Genomic DNA, 19,548 nt, shown 5'->3' on the forward strand with positions numbered 1-19,548 from the left:
TAAGGGGCTTTCCCTACCATTAATGCTTAGACAATTTACACTGCACACGTCTGCGGTGACGTGTGGCTCTGATACGGCCACTGAAGCTGATTGCGGCCACGCAATGCTTGTGTTTATGTTTTTATACAGTCTATGGTTTATTCCAGCCGTGCCACGCACGTTTCTGAAACGGCTCTTTTTGCTGCTTCTGTAAAGATATCGCATAAGCCTCCTTTGAATAAATATAGCCAAAATCCCACCAAAAGACTTATCTCGAGAGGCATCATTTACAGGTCACATGGCGTATGTAAAAAGTCATACGATCATTCTTCAATGTACTATAACCTCCAAGAAACACTTCATAAGTAGCCGCGCTCCAGTATAAGGGGCTTTCCCTACCATTAATGCTTAGACAATTTAACGGTTTTTACTGAGTGATAAAGGTTTTATCCCATAAATCAGAAAATACTGTCGTCAAACAAAAAACAATTCTCCAATTTTTAACAAATAAAATGTTATAAATCTGGTGAATGATCTATGAACAAACCAGTCTGTAAAACCTTCAGAATATAGATGGGAATAAAACTATAAAGCACACTTTCACCAGTTGATCAATTACTGCACATTAACAATTTTTGCATAGCAAGTTTTCTGAAATGTTGTTTAAACACGCAAATAATGCATCATCTCATCATGTGTGCACTAATTTGCACATTTCCTGAACAGAAATCTGAACTTTGGATAAAGCCAGGGTCAAAATTCTCATTTCATTTTGTTGACAGATTAGAGCAGTGTTACTCATTGCGCGGCTCGCGAGCCTCATGTGGCTCGCCAAGCTTTACTTTGTGGCTCCCCCTGGAGGAAATAATACGATGATATGACCATGCAGTCAATACAGATATTTCATAAAAACATTAAAAAAACAAGCAGGGCTATAACATAACCCATTAAAAAAACTGATGTTGTCTACACTGGATGCGGCGCGGAGCCATGCGATGCGACACGATCCCCATCAGTAAACTGATGCCTCGTTCTATTTATGACGAACTGTACCGACACTACGTTCAAATTGATACTTCGCGGTAAAAGTGGCTCTCCGATTGACTTTGCCCTATCAGTGCGGCTCCCATTAAAAAAATAGTGAAGACCACTGGATTAGAGCTAACGGTTTTTACTGAGTGATAAAGGTTTTATCATCCCATAAATCAGAAAATACTGTCGTCAAACAAAAAACAATTCTCCAATTTTTAACAAATAAAATGTTATAAATCTGGTGAATGATCTATGAACAAACCAGTCTGTAAAACCTTCAGAATATAGATGGGAATAAAACTATAAAGTATGGAGTTAATAGGTGCTGCTGAAGTGGAGACTTGGACATTGAGAAAATGGCCTTTGCAGATATGTAATGAAATTTAAATCTACAAATGCAAATAGATAATGTGTAAAAAAACAAAAACACTTTAATGTGTATTTTGAATGTTTTCTGCACACTTCAGAAAGAATATGTTATGAAAGCCAAACAGCCCAAAAATGGCATATTTTTTCATTATAGTCAGGGACAAAACTCTAGTATTTTTAGGTGAACGTTACATGAACAACTCTCATTTTTGGACCATTCAAAGCTTGTATTTTAGCCAGAGCTGGTTAATATTTATTATTATTATTATGTGTACTGAAATGATGTATTAAGAGCTGCAAAGTGATGCATATATTATTATGAATTTTATTATTGCATGAAAAGTATTACAAATAAAAATAATATATGCAATTGAAGGGCCACTCACAAGACAGTGGTTTATTTTCCAGTGGGTCTGACGCTTTCAAAAACACCAGCTTCCCTCATGGCACTGAACTCCTTCGTTGAATCGTAATGTTTGTAGAAGTCAGCATAAGCCTGTTTCCTGGGCTCTGTTACTGTGAACTGCAGAAAGACACAAAAACGGTTTCTCAAATTCAAGGAAAACTGTCCTTGGTAGTTTGCAAAAAATCATTTAACTCCTTTGCCCCAAGATGAAAAAATTTAAAGCAACCAAATATCCAAGACTACAAATTAAGGATCATCTAATGAAAACTAATCTGAATGACTATTGAGGTTACATCATGACAAAAAGTGCTCTTAAAAAAGGTTTCTTTAAAAAATATATATTTTTTAATTAACTTAAAGAAACCTTTTGACCGGAGGAAGAGATGAAGTACCAATCATAACTTTGAACAGCCATGAATACCACAAAGGTCAACTATAGTGCACATAATCATAACAAAATAGCATAATCTGAGTTATCAGCCCATTTTCACTGACCTTGAAGGCGGCTGCTGCCACCAGGGAAAGACCGAATGCGATGGGCAAATGGAACCGCAGACGCTTGGCAAGAAGGCCTCTCATTGCTGGCTTTGCAAGTGACATTGTTGACTTCTAGAAAGAGAAGAAAATAATGGGCATTAATAAAAGAAGCTTCATCATACACTGATTTAGTACTGCTACGTGCTTTTCTGACCATCACAAATAAATGGACGTCTGTCTGACTTTCAAGACAACCAAACGAAGAGCCACAATTGCATTATCTACTAACATTCAGATATATGAATCTCCATGTTTGCTATATATACACGTGTTCTTCTGTTCAGGTCTAGATTTTAGCGCTTTAGCTAATGTGCAATTTACATATTATTTCTGTAGACGTGATAAAAGCGCGTGCAAACGCAAATCAGAGCTTTTATTTTATTTTAAATATGACATTTCAGATACAAATCAGCTTCATGTCAGCAGGTGAGTGCCTTTTGAGACACATAACTACATAGACAAAATAAATAAATAGGTATTTATTGTGTCTATACAGAACTACCTGTCTAGCTAACACTATGTTAGCTAGCAATGACGGCAAGACGTAACGTTACTTCAAAAACGAGGCACGTTTAGCTAAAATAAATCAAAACTCTTATATATAGTGTTAAAAACATAACAGTGGTATTATTATAGTTTATACAGATTTCATATTCGATATTTACCGTTTAATTCACGACCTTCAGCACTCACGTCCGGTTACTCGGATAAGAACTGAAGGAAGGCGTTTATGTGGGGCCCAACTACGGAAACAGGCGACGGGCAAATACAGCGGTGCCGATTCAGACCAACAGGTCCCCACCAGGGACAGAATTGTGATAACAAAGGAAACAAACAGGACATTTTTTAAAAACAGGATAATTCATGTTTTTATTTGCTGGAAACATTATGCGTCATAGAGCAAAGCATTACATTTGATAAAACATCTCAACGTATTTGCTACATAGCAACCACGTATTAAATTCATAGTAGTATTAATAATAATAAAACTGAAAATAGACTTTACAGTGGTTAACTTTAATAAAGACAAAACTTTTTTTTATGTAAAATCGATATTTAAAAAAATCTGATATAATATTGCCTTTTTATAGTCTTGTACTTTTATTAAAAATTATTTTACTGACTGTATTATCTATATAAATTGCACTTGCAGTTCATATTATTCAAGAAGAAAAATGAAACGAAAAGACAACTGATGCGTTTTAAAAGAATGAATGATTCGGGTTTCAGGAACATCTGGCAACCAACAGCTTGGCTTTCCATAGAGGGAAGCCGACAGTCGTTTGGGACTGGGTCGGTGTTGCCATATCCCTGTCATTTTACGTGACTCTTCACTCGTTACCTTGTCAGTACAGTTTGCTTGCCTTTCTCGCTGGACCTGGCAACACTGGATTGGGTTACAATCGCCCATCCTGATCTTCAAATAGCAGCAGCGGAGATCAACAGCCGCTTCAGTCCGGAGAATTGAAACTGAAATTCAACACCGCCCGTTTCTGTAGAGCCTCAGCCGGTAAAACGTGGTGCTCACCCCGGCTCGCGCGTGTGTAACGTTAGTGGGAGGAGAAGCGGATCTTCTAGCTTGTTCTAGAACGAGGACTGACTAGTTATCGCATGTAACGTTAGTTCACAGTACAACAACTGGTAACTTTAAACAAGCGGAGCTGGGCGATCACCAAAGCCCTTCCTTCAACATTTACTTTCCGGGTTTTCAACTTCAGACGGCGATTCTACCGCGGTAGCTTTGTTATATTGCAACTTTATACCTATCACAACAATTTTGCTGGCAGTTTGTAATATTGATGTAACACTGCTAAACTAAGTTAACAGCACTTAAGGGTCACACTGCCTTTGATCGTTCCAGTATCATCATGCCTCAGAAGCGGCGCTCGCAGTCGTGGACGGAGCTCAAACAAGCCGGTAACGAGTGCTTCAGAGCCGGTCAGTACGGAGAAGCTGTGAACCTCTACAGCCAGTCCATCCAGCTGCTGGAGAAGTCTGGTAAGCGCGGTCAGATATAGTCACATTACAAATATCACCATGGTAAACACCATCGTTACAGTATTACCACTTAGCTAATTACATGTTTTCGTATCTCTTACACGGAATGTTCCATGGTATTCTGGTAATACCATATCAGTACCATTGTTTTGCTGAATAGATTTCAGTACCATGTGTGTACTGTTTCAGGGGGTTTCAAATGAGTACTATGGGGTCAGTGGAAAGTTTAGAGAAAAAGAGTTTAAAATTTAAAAACGTACATCCATACATGCACAATAAATAATACATCTAATAATACTAGTAATAGTGTAGTGAGTAGAAAAAAAGTTGTATTACATCATAGAAAATATCTTCAAATATTATTTTACAACTATTCTGACTGCTTAGCTATATAACTACCACATATTAAAGTCATAGAAATATTAATAACAAAATTGTATTTTTTGTTGTTGTTGAAATTATACATTTAATAGTACAACACTGTAGTGAGTAGCAAAAATGTCATATTACATAATAGAAAATATTTTCCAAATCAAAAATTACATGTATAAATTGGGTTTTATGAATACAAATATATTACTGCCTTTTAAATTTTAGGATGGGGGGTCCCTTGCATGATTATGATCATATTATCCTTTATTATCTCCTCCTTTATTAACTGACAGAACCGTGATAGAATCTGATGGTACTGTCATATGCTAAGAATACCATGGAGATTCCATATTAATATGTTTTTTAATGAGTAACAATAGGGCAGTCATACCAAAGATGATTGAATATTACAGAAGATATGAATGTTACAGAGCAACTATTTTTAAAATGGTTCCTCAGACTATAATAGATGTAAAGGAAGCAGTGGTGCTATTGTAAATAAAGACACATCACTGTATCTTTAACTGTTGTGTTCGCAGGTCAGAAGAACAAGGAAGATCTGGGCATTCTGTACTCCAACAGGGCCGCCAGTTACCTGAAAGTTGGAAACTGCAGTGAATGCATTAAAGACTGCACAAGGTAAGAGCAAAAAACAGCGGGTGCAAAAATGGTTAAAGTGATTATGTTCAGTGTTAATAATCTTAATACTTACCTTTCAGGTCTCTTGAATTGGTTCCGTTTGGATTGAAAGCTCTGCTTCGCCGGGCATCAGCTTATGAAGCCTTGGAGAGATACAGACAGGCGTATGTGGACTACAAAACTGTTTTACAGATAGACTGGAACATACCGGCTGCTCACGATGGCGTCAACAGGTAATTCTGCATGAACAGGATCCAAAATTATGCATGTTCATTCATAGAGAATGCACTGATCAACTGTATAATGAGGTAAAACACAAAATATAATACAAACCCAAAGAATAAAATGTTCATTTGTGAGCATAAGGATACAAAAATGTACCATATAACACATCTCTCCTTGCCTTCAGAATGACCAAGGCTTTGACAGATATAGACGGACCATCTTGGAGAGAGAAACTGCCTCCGATTCCCACCGTTCCGATGTCTGTGAAAGAAAGCCTGGCACAAGCCGCCAGCTCGGCCTCCAGCCCACAACAAAACAGCGTGATCGACAACAAGAAAAAAGGTATTTAAAGTGAAAAGTGAAAGTGTTTAAAGTGCTCAAGGGCACCTCAGTCGTGGTATTGAAGGTGGGAGAGAGCGCTGTACATTCACTCCCCCCACCTACAATCCCTGCCGGTACGAGACTCGAACTTGCAACCTTGGGTTACGAGTCCGAGTCCATTAGGCCACGACTTCCCTGTGCCGTACTGAGCGGAGCCATCATGCACTTGATTTTCACTTGTTTTATTCTAAGCACCAGGACCTGAAGCTGCTAAAAAAGCCAAGGCTCTAAAGGAAGAAGGCAATGCGTTTGTGAAGAAAGGCGAACACAAGAAAGCCGTGGAGAAGTACACGCAGTCACTCGGTCAGGACCCCAAAGAAGTCACAACCTACACAAATCGGTAAGAAATAGTACCGGTAATTACGCTGCCAAATGTCAGGGTCCCTATGGTTATTCAGTTCAAAACTGATTTTGAATTTTTACCTGCAAAAGTCATGGACTTTAGGTTTGATAATGTGTGTAAATCAATACTGCTTGTAGGGCTCTCTGCTACCTGTCATTAAAGATGTATAAAGAAGCTATTAGCGACTGTGATGAGGCTCTTCGATTGGATTCAGCCAACATTAAGGCTTTTTACCGACGTGCCCAGGCAAACAAGGAACTCAAGGTAAGTTTATTTCTGAACCATTGTCTTAGTTAAAGGGGTCATGAACTGAGAAATCTAAATTCCCTTGATCTTTTGACATATAAAAGGTCATTGCAGTATAAAAACATCCGGTAAGTTTCAGAACTCAAAACTTTCTCGTTAGTCTGAAAACAGCTTATATTGAAGCAAATATGCCAATAGGACATCAATAGTGTGGCTAAACCCCGCCTCCGCAGAAGATCAACGCCTACTTCTACATCACTGCCTGTTTAGCCCCGCCCACAATTCACGCATGTAGTGTAAACGAGAGAGGCAAACGCAGGTCTATGCAGAAACTAAACGATAAAGATGCTCCGAAAACAAAGCTGTGCAGTGCCAACCTGTGGAAAAATCGGTCTTTGCATTGCCTTTCTTCTGATCTCAATATTAGTAAAGAGTGGATGAACTTTATTTTTAATGAAGATCTAGACTGCATCAGTAAGAATTCAGTCCATTGTTCACTACATTTTATCACGGATTCGTTTGCAAACAAGGCACAATTCAATGCTGGATTTTCAGAAAGATTGAAACTAAAAGACAATGCTGTGCGAATACATTGGATCCGACAGTAATGTTGCATCACACAAGTGGGAGTAACTGTTTTTATTATGTGGTCACTATTGCTTTGTCTGTTATTACAGATCAGTTGATATGATCTGAGTATTTATGCGTTTTTAACCTAAATCACAGCAGCGTCCATCTGTATGAAGGCTGTGTAGGCTGTCAAACATTCACAACTGTTAGCCAGTCATAGCAGTGGGCGTTTACTTCCGAGTCTACAATCCACCACGTCCATTCAAACTAAAGGGGGTTAAAAACAGGACAGAAAATAGCCATATTACTTCTAAAGATGTTTTTTGATGTAAAAATCTTGATAACATTATAAGTGGACCTCAGAGAACAGTACAAATAATAATAATAATAATAATAATAATTTAAAAAAGGCAGTTCATGACCTCTTTAATAAAAATTGGTGGATTGTTTTATAAATTGTAATACATTTCTTTCTCTTAGAACAAGAAATCTTGTATTGAAGATCTCAACAGTGTGCTCAAACTCGAGCCAAACAACGCGGTGGCGCAGAAACTACTGCAGGAAGTACAGAAGATGAAATAACCGTGATTATAAAGTGAACATGAGGAAACTTTCCCCAAGTGCCTCGAATTGATTTGCCTCTGCAATGTTTGCTACAGACTTTAGATATGCACATCATAATGTTATTTTAAAACTAGGAAAAAATATTGAGTGATGATGTTCATATAGACATATTGACCGGGTGTATTGCCATTAATAAGGTAATCATGTTTCTTTTCTGAAACTCCACCTGTGTGTCTTGAGATCAAACTTGTTCTGGTAATTACATTTGTCCATGTAATCAGTAATGAATCATATGTGAGGTTGATTTAGCATGTGATTTTAATGTCTTTTTCATTGCACACTGAACTGAATGGCTCTTTTTCAGACAAAACTGTAATTCCTACTTCACTTTAGATTGACAACTCAGAAAGGCAGATAGTATGCGGGCTGCGTTTTCTACTAAATGTGTTTATTTTTTGGCAAAGATGTTGTATTGTTGTGGGTTAGTTACTGTCAAAACCAATTAATTTTTATATACATTTGTAAAGACTTGGCACCTGTATTTATTGATGTTTCATATGCCATTTTGCATCAAGACAATGTAAACGGGTCTTTATTTTATTTAAAGTAATGTGCTGTTATGCATCTGATAATAAAGGAGAATGTTCAGGAATATTGTATTTTTTCATCCTGTAAACTGGCAGATGTAATGCTATGAACAGCGATGACTTTTTTGTAGCAATTAGCAATACTAAAAAGGCAAAACAGTAAATGCTATGTATACAGGTAGTATAACTGTGAATGAAAGCAAAAATACGTGGTCAATTACCAATTTCAAATTGTTCCTCAGTTTGTAAAAAAGTTATCTGAACTGTAAACATGCCTTAAATTTAATATAGTAATTTTAATCACAGTAGTCAACTTCAAATATTACTGTAAATGTTTTTTGTACAAAATCAACAGAATGCCACAGATGACTGAACTTAATAATTCAACCAAAAATGAAAATTCTGTCACCATCAGGCCATCCAAGATAATAATATAATATGTTTAATTTATATAGCGCATTTCCCAAGCTCAAGGACGCTCTACAAGGTACACCAAAGCAGCAAATATTGATTACAAAGAAACAATTTCATTGGACATTTGCCCAATTCAGTTACAAATAATGCAGTTGCATATACAGTGGGTACGGAAAGTATTCAGACCCCCTTAAATTTTTCACTCTTTGTTATATTGCAGCCATTTGCTAAAATCATTTAAGTTAATTTTTTTTCCTCATTAATGTACACACAGCACCCCATATTGACAGAAAAACACAGAATTGTTGACATTTTTGCAGATTTATTAAAAAAAAAAAACTGAAATATCACATGCTCAGTATTTAGAGTAGAAGCACCCTTTTGATCTAATACAGCCATGACCCTTTTGGGAAAGATGCAACAAGTTTTTCACACCTGGACTTGGGGATCCTCTGCCATTCCTCCTTGCACATCCTCTCCAGTTCTGTCAGGTTGGATGGTAAACGTTGGTGGACAGCCATTTTTAGGTCTCTCCAGAGATGCTCAATTGGGTTTAAGTCAGGGCTCTGGCTGGGCCATTCAAGAACAGTCACAGAGTTGTTGTGAGTCAGAATGAGAGTCCAAACAGCTGATAAAAACATCACAATAATCCACAAGTAATTCACACCACTCCAGTCCATCAATTAACGTCTTATGAAGCCAAAAGCTGAGTCCTTGTAATAAATCCATCAAGACATTTTTAACCTCAAACCATTACTTCTGGTTAGAATCTTCTATTCATAATATTGCTTTCTCCAATTAAAACATCATCTTGAGTGAAACGGGAGAAATATTTACATTTTACATTTACATTTAGCAGACGCTTTTATCCAAAGCGACTTACAAATGAGTACAATAAAAGCAGTCAAAACTAACAAAAGAGCAACAATATATAAGTGCAAATGACAAGTATCGGTTAGCCTAACGCAGTACACGTAGCAAGGTGTATATATATATATATATACACGCACATATATATACACATATATATATTATACACACACACATAGAAAAACAAGTAGATAGAATAGAAAAAATAGAAAGCTAGTGTTCGTTTTTTGTTGTTTTTTTAAATAACGAATTAAAAATCAAAAAGATAAATATAAAGTAGAATTAAAATAGAATAGAAAGTGTTAGAGGGTCAAATAAAGGTGGAACAGATGTGTTTTTAGTCGTTTCTTGAAGATGGTTAAAGACTCAGCTGCTCGGATTTGGGAAATTGAAAATATAATTGAAATATGCACAGATCAAGCACTGTTAACAAGCAAAAAGTCCAAAACAGGTCTAAACAAATGTCAGTAGGTTTTGAAGGACTTATAATAATTTTTTGACCAGAAGCAACGGTTTAAAACACCTTGATGGATTTGTTTCTTACAAACACGCAGCTTTTTGCTTCACAAGATGTTAACTGATGGACTGGAGTGGTGTGGATTACTTGTAGTTTACAGTGATGTTTTAATCAGCTGTTTAAACTCATTCTGACGGCACCCATTCACTGCAGAGGATCCGTTGGTGAGTGAGTGATGTAATGCTACGTTTCTCCAAATCTGTTCCTATGAACAAACTCATCTACATCTTGGACGGCCTGAGGATGAGTACACTTTCAACAAATTTGGTAAACCATTCCTTTAACTTGCATTGAACCTGGAACATTCCCTTAAATGCTTATTTAAATAGGCATAAAAATGTACACACCATTTAAATCTTTATAGGACAGTGAGAAGATCGTGCTGCTTGTGTATTCTGAATTGAATGTACACCTCTACAAAAACACAATACAGCGCAATTTGGAACTGATAAAACTTTTATTTCACTTTAAATTGTCTTTTACACTTTCCTGATTATAACATGTAAGGTGAAACTAGAACTGTTTTAAAAGACATACACAAATCTAGTATTACGTCAATAACCAGGTTGTATATTTTTTTTTGTCATTTTATAATTATTTTTTTTCCCTTAAGCTAGTCTAAATTTTCACAACCACGTGCGCGCTAAGCAATGAAACCGTCACAGAAGCTAACTTTAGGCAGAATACTGGTCAGTAAAAACAAAGCAATTGGAGATACCAGATATACAGACAGGCTGGCTTCCACATTCACTACTGTATTTTTTGTAATCAAGCGTAGAATAACTGCCATTTGTTCAGCTAAGGGGAGAGAGAGAGAGATTTCGTCTTCAGTGCATGAACATTGTCTTCAGCTCGAGACAGATGAGTTCTACACCTAAGTGGAATGTTATGGTGATGTGACAAGGTATTGTGACACTGAGTGAGTGACTACCCCTATAAAAATGTTTGAGGTCTCGGCTTGTGTTTCAGACATTGGGCCCAGACTTCTCAAAGCCTCCACTGAATTGCAGCACTTTCCTGCACCATAATTCAAGTTAAATCCAGAATTTCTCAGTTGAACTGCTAAGGTCTTACAGAAATTCCTCTCTTAGCAGGAATGAAGAGTAGAGAAGTTCAAAGTCAGTTTAAGACCCCAAAATTCCTTCTGATTTACATGAAGAGGGAAACATCAAGCATCGACTTCTGTTCGTGAGAGGGTTGAATAACTTTATAAAAAATAAAAAAAAGTGTTTTTGCAAGTATTTAGTTTTAAGACAAATTATATTTACGTCTAAAATGTTTACAATTTTACATCTTTATTAAATGGAAGTGTGGGCAATATTACGCAAAAGGGGGAAAAAAAAAAATTTACAGAACAAACCAGGAAAATCGTTTACTGATGTCAAACAGCACCTTTATGTCGACTGCCTCATTGACAGCACATTAGGAAACTCTCCAGTTTGTTCACGAAAGGTCTGTAATCATCACACTAATGGAATGTCTTTAACTTAAAACTGAATAGACATGGAATTGCAAATCTCGGGTCCCTTTTGTCGTCAGCCGTGTATGCAAAATTACGCACATGACAGCAATAATAGTAATGCATGTTAGTCAGTGTCACAATACAGCCTGTTTTCATCCCTTCTGTATGAGATCGCAACAGAATTGTACTGCTATTTGTAACGAAACCATTCCGATTTCCATTAAGCACAAGCTATCCAGAAGAAAAAACTAAACGTCACAGTGTTTGTTAAATTAATGGACAGTTTAATAACCTTTTGAATAAAACCAGCAATCGCCAGTACACTATTGGAGAGAAGAGACAAATGGGAAGGAGGGATTTTCGGAAGGGAAAAAAAAGATGGAAATCGTTTCCACTATTCAACCATTTTCCCTCGTCTGGGGGAAAATACACAATCAGACATGTTTGAGACAAGTCAGCCTTGGAAAAACCAAACTTTTCCCTGCCGCTCGTGGTTTCAGGGGCACAACCTTGTAGGTCAGGTACAATTCATGCTGCTCGTCATACAGAAAGGTGGATAAAGGTGAGGTGGATTGGATGGAGCAGGGAATTATGGGCTGTATATGTGTAAGATAAAGAGTGTAGGTGGATTTAACAGTGAAGTGCAACGCCTTTAGTTCTCGCCCTCGCCAGCATCTGCCTCATCACCCTGGTTTTCTGATGTCCACAGCTGCAGAACGAAAGGGGAAAATTTTTTTTTTTTAAATGATACAATGATCAGGCTTCCAAGGGTCCAAAATTAACTTTATACCACACTGACCAATGGCGTAATATTAAATATTTCTTATTGGCAAAATTTAGCATTATTCATATTAAAACTACACTGCCACTAAGACAGGGTTTCTGCAGGTTTTATGAAGGTAAAGATATGATTCAAGATATCAAAAGTTGACAAATTCAACTTCCCACAGATCTCCATTACTTTGTAATTCATTTTACACTATTTCTGTAATTCATCTTGAATATTTCTTCTCCTAACCACTAGAATACTGTACCTTCTGATCACGTCGCAAAAAAAAAGTGTTCCTCATCAATATTTGTCTTGTTTTCCAGTGCAAATATCTAAGATTCTTAAATCAAGATGACAAGAAGTCTTGTTTTATGAAAAAATTAAGTGAGCTATCAACAACAACAAATATCTGCCAAATATCATACCACACTGACAGATGTGTTCTTTTAAGCAAAACCTCATTTAATTTTGTGTAATTTCTCAAAAAACATGACATCATATTTTCAATTTGAATCTCAAGTAAATGCATCTTGATTAAAGAATGTTGGATATTTGTTTTGGAATGCCTAACAAATATACGGAGTAAGATATTCATTTTCCACCTTTAATGCCATGAATTTAAGACTTCCTGCTGTGATTTAAGACCTTGTGATAAGACCTGAATTTGTGAAAGGGTGAATTAAGACTAACTCAAATTGTTATGGTAATAATATAACTTGTAAATGACAAAACTAGCATGGCTCAAACTATCATTTTTAAAGTTTGATTTAATGATGAGTAATCTAAATAGTCTACATTAATTTTGCATTGTTAATTTTAAGCAAAGATTAATTTTGGGGTCTGTCTACAGCTATAAAAGCCAAAGTTGGCACTTACAGTGAGGTTGTCCCTTAGTAACTGCATGATCAGGGTGCTGTCTTTGTAAGAGTCCTCGTTTAAGGTGTCCAGCTCAGCAATTGCCTCATCAAAAGCCTAAGGTGAAAGCAAACATGAGGGTAAGTTCTGTTGTCTTCCTGTACACTGGAATTGCACACTCTATTTTTCAGTATAAACTCATTTAGTTTCACATTCCAAATCGCTTTTTGAAGATATTCACTGAATGTTGCATTAATAAGATGGGATGAAAGAGGAAAGTGTACATTGTGTGTACCCAACACAGAAAAAGTCCAACTTAAACAAGTTGTAGATGAACAGATCATTGTCTAACCGTCTTTGCCAAACTGCAGGCCTGCTCTGGGGTGTTGAGGATTTCATAGTAAAACACGGAGAAGTTCAGTGCTAGTCCCAGCCTGATGGGGTGTGTTGGCTGCATTTCCCTTTTGCTGATCTCAAATGCATCCTGGTAAGCCTTCTGAGAGTTGTCCACTGTGGCTGCAATTTGAGAGGAAACAAAATCAAATTAATGACCATCACATCACAGCCTGAATGTTCTGATGCTTTGGCTAGCAACTATTCACTCTTAGGACTGGACCTTAAACTTCAGCATTATCAGTTCCAATCATTTTCTATTAGTCCATCTTCTCCCTAATGAATAGATTTAACAGATTAATATTTAGGCAACAAACTTCTTGCTTTAAAGAAAATGAGCTCACTTTTCTTTGCTTCTCCAGATGCCACCTCGGACAGGTATCTGTAGTAGTCTCCTTTCATTTTCAGGTAGAAGACTTTGCTCTCTGCCTGGCTAGCGTTGGGAATGAGGTACTTCTCCAGGAGACCCTGATAGAACAGAGGTAAGACTGACATTAAGCTATGACCATTAATATTACAAATAAATGAACAGCACTGACCATCAGAAAGAGGAAAAAGCAACTTTCTTAAAGGTAAAGTGTGCATTTTTGATCCATCCTAATTGCAATTTTCATATGAGCAGTTTAATGTTACAAATAAAATTGATTCCTTTTGCTCTAACTGTAAAGTGACCTGCCTTGCTGCCTACTTAAACGTAAAATTAATTGCAAATTAAATCAGGTGGAACTTCTAGAACTCTCAAATGTTTTGTTCACATGTCACGTCTCTCACCAGCACGTCGTTGCAGATCTCCTGAAGCTCGGCCTCGATCTTCTCACGGTATTCACGTGCCATCTGCTGTTTCTTCTCATTGCCCTCTGTTTTCTGCTCGATGCTGGAGATCACGCGCCAGGACGAGCGGCGGGCGCCCACCACGTTCTTGTAAGCCACGGAGAGCAGGTTGCGCTCTTCGTTGGAAAGCTCAACGCCGCCCTCCGTGACGGCCTTCATGGAAGCAGCCATGTCATCATAGCGCTCGGCCTGCTCAGCGAGCTTTGCCTTTTGCACTAGGTCACTCTTGTCCATGATGCAACTACAAAAGTAGGAGAAAATGTATAGTTAGATAACAAAATGCACGTTGGAGAGTTAATTTTCCTTTTCCTATAGTCTGTATGAATATAATAAAATTAAGTCAAGTTTGGTGTCGCTTAGTGAGCTTGGCTGACCTCCTTTTGTTGTAAAGAGGTCAATTTTCAAGTTGGTGACAATTTTGACCTGCACCAGATACTATTATTAAATTTGGGACTTATGGAGATTTAAGTCATACTGAAGGCTACCAGTGAACGATTATGTAAGAGGACCAATGCTAAGGCCCAGCTATGAAGTTGCAGTCATTCAGCGACTATCTCAGAGACTTTATCTCAAAGCATTCATCACTGAATCAGAGTGAAAAACATCAGTAAAATCCCATTTGAGGTTATAGCACTAATTGATGGTATGAAAATACAAGAGGATTACCTGAAACCAGCCTAGTTAAACAGAGCTTCCTTAAGACTGATTAGTAGACTAGTCGGTTTTGAAAACAGGCAGGTTTGCACACTAAAACGGCATTCACACTAGTCTTCAAGTAAAATTACTTCAGATCCCACAATGCAAAATAAGGCCACGTTTGTGTTTTTCTTTTCTATAACTTTTTCGGTAACACTTTACAATAAGGTTCCATTAGTTAATGTATTAACTAACATGAACAATACATTTATTACAGTATTTATTAATCTTTGTTAATGTTAGTTAGTGAAAATACAGTTGTTCAATGTTAGTTCATGTTAATTCACAGTGCATTAACTAATGTTAACAAGCACAACTTTTGATTTTAATAACGCATTAGTAAATGTTGAAATTAACATGAACTAAGATTAATAAATGCTGTAGAAGTATTGTTCATTCTTAGTTCATGTTATCTAAAGTAGTTAAATAATGAACCTTATTGTAAAGTGTTACCATTTTTTCCTCTTTGAACTAATTTAAATTAAGATTCTCTACTGATCAATCATCATTTTGCTGACTAAAATTCACCAAACTTGAACTTTGGTAAAACGTTTTTAAAAATGTTGAAAATTATATAAACATTTTGGAAACACTTTATAATAACTTTCATTTATAAATCATTAACAAACGTTATATAATGCTTAACAGCATTAGTTAATATATATTCACATAGCTAGAAATATGAGATAATGTTCTTGTTAATGTTTACTAATGAACTTACTAAACATTACCTAATGATTAACATATGATTATTTAATGTAAATTGAAATGCTTACAAATGTCAGTAAACTTTCAGTTCATATGATCTTCATTTGTTGGTCTTTGTTGTGTAGACCTCTATTTACACATCTTAACAAATAATTTAATTACTTGTTCATATTTTTGCAGTACCCAAACTAAAGTGGAAACTATTCATAATTTGCAAATGTTTATACAAGTTTACTAATCATTAATACCTTTATGAACAGTCATCTCAATGGCAAAAAGTATCCCGAAAGACCTGAAGTTACCCTATTCACACATCTTTAATAATCACTTAATCATTTGTTCATGTTTTTGCAGTAGCCAATCTAAAGTTGAAACTATTCATCATTTGTAAATGTTTATGAACTATTACTAATCTTTTAATATCTTTATGGGCATTGGACTTTTAGCTAATGGAACAAGGTTTGTGTAAAGGGTGGCTGGTTAAATTTAGCTAAATGCTTGCTAAAGACATCACAGATTGTAATTTTGGCGCAAAAAAATGTTTTTATTGCCTCAACACTCACATTAGTATACTACTCTTCAGTATATCATTAAACAGGATATTCCTTGAATCATAAATAAACAGGAGAAAACAAATCATTTTTTAAAAGAAAATACTTGTTCATTTATCAAAACAACATAATATAAACCGATTGAACCGTGTTTCCTTATCAAACTGACCCCTGTACACTGTTGACCCTTTAACCAACCCTTAAACCTACCCATGCCACCAGACCTGTCCCTAACCTTACCCGTATCACACCTCAACAGCAGCAAAAGTGTTGTGCATTAACACAAGCTTTTAATCATTTTATAACATCTGTTCAAATCATTTGCAGATTTTCAATAAGTGCTTGATCATATGGAATTGAAAGTTTAACGTCATTTGTAAGCATTTTAACTTGCATTAAATAATGAATTGTTTGAACATTATCTAATGTTTAATAAGTTTATTAGCAAATATTAACAAGCACATTATCTCACGTTTCTAACTCTTTGAATATATATTAACTAATTATCCATCAAGCATTATTTAATGTTTGTTAATGATTTATTAATGAAAGTTATTATAAAGTGTTACCAACACTTTAATCAGAAATTAAGTTTAGGGGGTTTATTTTGCCATATAATGCTTTATAAAATATTACCAAGCATTTCTGCATAATGAATCAGGTTTATCTATAGATAATGGTATTAGTAGTGCTTAACCTCAAATACTTCTTTTCTTTTTTGGTAGAATAAGAAATATATGCACTCCATAATGTTTGTTTTACCTTGACAGTAACCGTTTCTGAGAAACTTATAAACACTTTTAATAGAGAAATAGTTTTATTTTGCCATATAATGCGTTTTTTTTTTTTTTATAAATAAGACTACCATGCATTTTATGTATTATTATAACCCAGGTTTACCCATAGGTAATGGTGTAAGCTGTGGTTAACCTAAAAGACTAGTTTTAGGTCAATAAATATATGACCACCATAACATTTGTTTTACTTTGATTTTACATTGACAATTGTTCTTTGCACCAAATTGACAAATAATCAGGTCATATTTGTAGCTCATACTGCACTGATGCAGTGGTTTCAGGATTTCTGAAATATATAACCCAATTAAAAAGTAGGTCAAAATCATTATTTCTAAAACACACAATGGCTTATCCACCTCTGCGTATTATAACTGGTCAAAGTCTAAACCAAACCCACTAAGTTAGATCACCTGTTCTAAATCACATATAACCCCAGGTTTCTGGCTGCTGCTTAATATTACATTTATCCAATTGTCCGTCTACCTTTGTGCAAGGTCATGGAATCCGACATGGAATCGGGATTCCAGCAGGCCACGGTGGGAATTTCAACTCTGTCAGCTATCAATACGTGTGTAAGTGCCAACGCCCAGGGCGTTGATGTCTCCGCCTGAACCCGAACCACAGGTAACTGTGTCAGGCGAGAAAACACGGCCCGTCCAGCTCCTAGAGACGAACACACACGTGTGAGCTTGCTAATCGGTTGCCTAATGAGACCGAGGAGGGCTGGAGTACTAGTTAAAATGCGTAGTTTGAACGGTTAGTAGATGACATAAGGGCTGGTGTCGAACTAGATTTATTTACATAGGCCCTCACGACGCGTCCTGTCGACAAGTCCGCCATCCTTTGAGGCGATTGTTTTGCGATTTAAACGATCCAACCCACTAAATCATTTCAATACATTAACTTGAACGCATTTAGAAATAGTGAAACTATAAACGTGAGCCGTTTTAAGCGCCTAACCTCACTAATACTGCACTGCAGCATATTCAGGCTCTTCGCTCGAGCTAACAGCGTTAGCCACCAATGCAACGCCCTCTCACTCGCATTCCCGTGTGGAATTTAATCGGACGCGCCGATTATTCGCGCCAAATGAAATGTAACCGTTACTAACTGCCTTTCATAAGAACGCGCTTTACTCCTCTGGTGTATTATACCATTACCTTGTTAGCAGGTTAGCTTTCACGACGACCGGGTGTTGAACAGACGCGGGAGCCGCTGGCCATTGCTCCCGTTCGGATGAGGGTTGTTCCGCACGACGATACTTTGATAGCGCTCTTACATAATGAATGTGCGGGAACCTCGCGCTTCTAATAGAAATCGGACGTAATCGGAAATAACTCGGCAATAATCGTTATTCATCGCCCGCCTCGGCCTAAGTCCTTGTACCCAGCCCCAAACCACAATAGACACCTTCCGCCATTGACAATGATGAGGGGGGCTTACATGAGCAACAATACAGCAAAATGCACCTGTAACATTCATAATATCAAACGAGCGGCCTTAACGGGCAACGTAACTCACATTGAAATATATTTCGAGTCCTGATTTGTGTCTGTTAACGATGGGAGTATCAAGCTGTCCTCCGTTTCGCTGCTCGGGGTATTCAGGGCAGTACCACTTCCGCTTGCGCTGACACTTCCGCTTCCTCTAAACTCCACCCCTCCCCCCCGCCAGTATCCATGGTAACCGCTATCCGGGGTTTCCTACACTGTTTTACACGGTCCCTTACGTCACAAGGACCATGGTAACCAAAGTCGTGCGTGACGTAGTTAGTCACCATAGCAACCGTTGCCAGGAGGCGCTCGACCGCTTGCTGAATTCGAAACGGAAGCTTGTGAGATTAATAATAATGGCAACAACAGAAGATGATGTTTACTCGATCTCAGACTGTCTACTCACGCATATGATCTATCCTTTCTCCGATGCACCCGCATTCTGAAGCACGTACAATATTTGTAATGACCATTACAAGCATCTCTCATTTCTGTTTTTGTTCATATTAATATTAGTAATTTTTATTTGTGTTGTAGCTATCACTTTTTTCACACTAAAAATGCAGCTACAAAAACTGTTTTAAATTAATCATTAAAATAAAAAGAAGTGAAAATTGTGTAAAAGAATTAATAATAACAATAAATAAATGAATTTGTTTGTACTAAAAGATGCATGGTTAATGTGACAAACCTGCTTATTTGATTAGTGACCTATAGAAATAGCGCAGAATGTTAAATATCTGGTTTTCCTAATTTTATGTCATAACTTTTTCTTTTTTTACTAGCCTATATCTGCCCATGAAAACACTTGCGTAGGCTATCTTCAAACATCAACAAATTATCTTGAATTATTTGTTAAGTAAGATTTAGCCTTATGCATTTGTTAATGTACAATGATAACACATATGAATGAACCATAAATCTTTTTATTTTTTTAAATAGGC

The 19,548-nt window shown here is 36.7% G+C and overlaps 3 protein-coding genes across 4 annotated transcripts in view; 1 reads left to right on the forward strand and 2 right to left on the reverse strand.

The window, feature by feature from the left end:
- LOC107708078 (cytochrome c oxidase subunit 6C-1-like) overlaps positions 1-3,099 on the reverse strand; it is a 3,708-nt gene extending 609 nt beyond the window's left edge. Inside the window, exons 1-3 of the mRNA XM_016512223.1 lie at positions 2,989-3,099; positions 2,282-2,395; positions 1,767-1,903 (exon numbers count right to left, since the gene is read on the reverse strand). Of these exons, the coding sequence (XP_016367709.1) occupies positions 1,778-1,903; positions 2,282-2,386 (231 nt within the window). The 5' untranslated portion in view covers positions 2,387-2,395; positions 2,989-3,099 and the 3' untranslated portion in view covers positions 1,767-1,777. The remainder of the gene's footprint in view (positions 1-1,766; positions 1,904-2,281; positions 2,396-2,988) is intronic.
- A 575-nt stretch (positions 3,100-3,674) lies between these two features.
- LOC107708120 (mitochondrial import receptor subunit TOM34-like) lies at positions 3,675-8,519 on the forward strand. 2 transcript variants are annotated; one of them, XM_016512266.1, is made up of 8 exons: positions 3,675-4,074; positions 4,185-4,321; positions 5,233-5,332; positions 5,413-5,565; positions 5,742-5,899; positions 6,131-6,278; positions 6,419-6,545; positions 7,578-8,519. In XM_016512266.1, the coding sequence occupies exons 2-8, from the start codon at positions 4,192-4,194 to the stop codon at positions 7,677-7,679; spliced, it is 918 nt and encodes a 305-aa protein (XP_016367752.1). In that variant the 5' UTR covers positions 3,675-4,074; positions 4,185-4,191; the 3' UTR covers positions 7,680-8,519. The 2 variants fall into 2 exon arrangements, with proteins under 2 accessions (XP_016367752.1, XP_016367751.1); XM_016512265.1 differs by having other exon boundaries at positions 3,675-4,058.
- A 3,339-nt stretch (positions 8,520-11,858) lies between these two features.
- On the reverse strand, positions 11,859-18,775 carry LOC107708121 (14-3-3 protein beta/alpha-A). Its single transcript, XM_016512267.1, has 6 exons — positions 18,633-18,775; positions 14,300-14,600; positions 13,873-13,996; positions 13,488-13,651; positions 13,157-13,252; positions 11,859-12,220 (listed from the first exon to the last, which is right to left on the reverse strand). The coding sequence occupies exons 2-6, from the start codon at positions 14,591-14,593 to the stop codon at positions 12,164-12,166; spliced, it is 735 nt and encodes a 244-aa protein (XP_016367753.1). The 5' UTR covers positions 14,594-14,600; positions 18,633-18,775; the 3' UTR covers positions 11,859-12,163.
- Positions 18,776-19,548: the final 773 nt, after the last annotated feature.

The sequence above is a fragment of the Sinocyclocheilus rhinocerous genome, unplaced genomic scaffold (assembly GCF_001515625.1).
Source record: "Sinocyclocheilus rhinocerous isolate Xijiao unplaced genomic scaffold, SAMN03320098_v1.1 scaffold113, whole genome shotgun sequence".
In the NCBI taxonomy this organism is placed as follows: domain Eukaryota; kingdom Metazoa; phylum Chordata; class Actinopteri; order Cypriniformes; family Cyprinidae; genus Sinocyclocheilus; species Sinocyclocheilus rhinocerous.

Bases quoted from the DNA above. Each gene is read 5' to 3' on its own strand.
- LOC107708120 (XM_016512266.1), top strand. From the start codon at position 4,192: ATGCCTCAGAAGCGGCGCTCGCAGTCGTGGACGGAGCTCAAACAAGCC. The intron at 5,900-6,130 runs GTATTTAAAGTG...TTTTATTCTAAG, and splicing joins GATCGACAACAAGAAAAAAG to CACCAGGACCTGAAGCTGCT. The intron at 6,279-6,418 runs GTAAGAAATAGT...TACTGCTTGTAG, and splicing joins GTCACAACCTACACAAATCG to GGCTCTCTGCTACCTGTCAT.
- LOC107708121 (XM_016512267.1), bottom strand. From the start codon at position 14,593: ATGGACAAGAGTGACCTAGTGCAAAAGGCAAAGCTCGCTGAGCAGGCC. The intron at 13,652-13,872 runs GTGAGCTCATTT...CTCAAATTGCAG, and splicing joins ATCTGGAGAAGCAAAGAAAA to CCACAGTGGACAACTCTCAG. The intron at 13,253-13,487 runs GTTAGACAATGA...CTTTCACCTTAG, and splicing joins CCTGCAGTTTGGCAAAGACG to GCTTTTGATGAGGCAATTGC.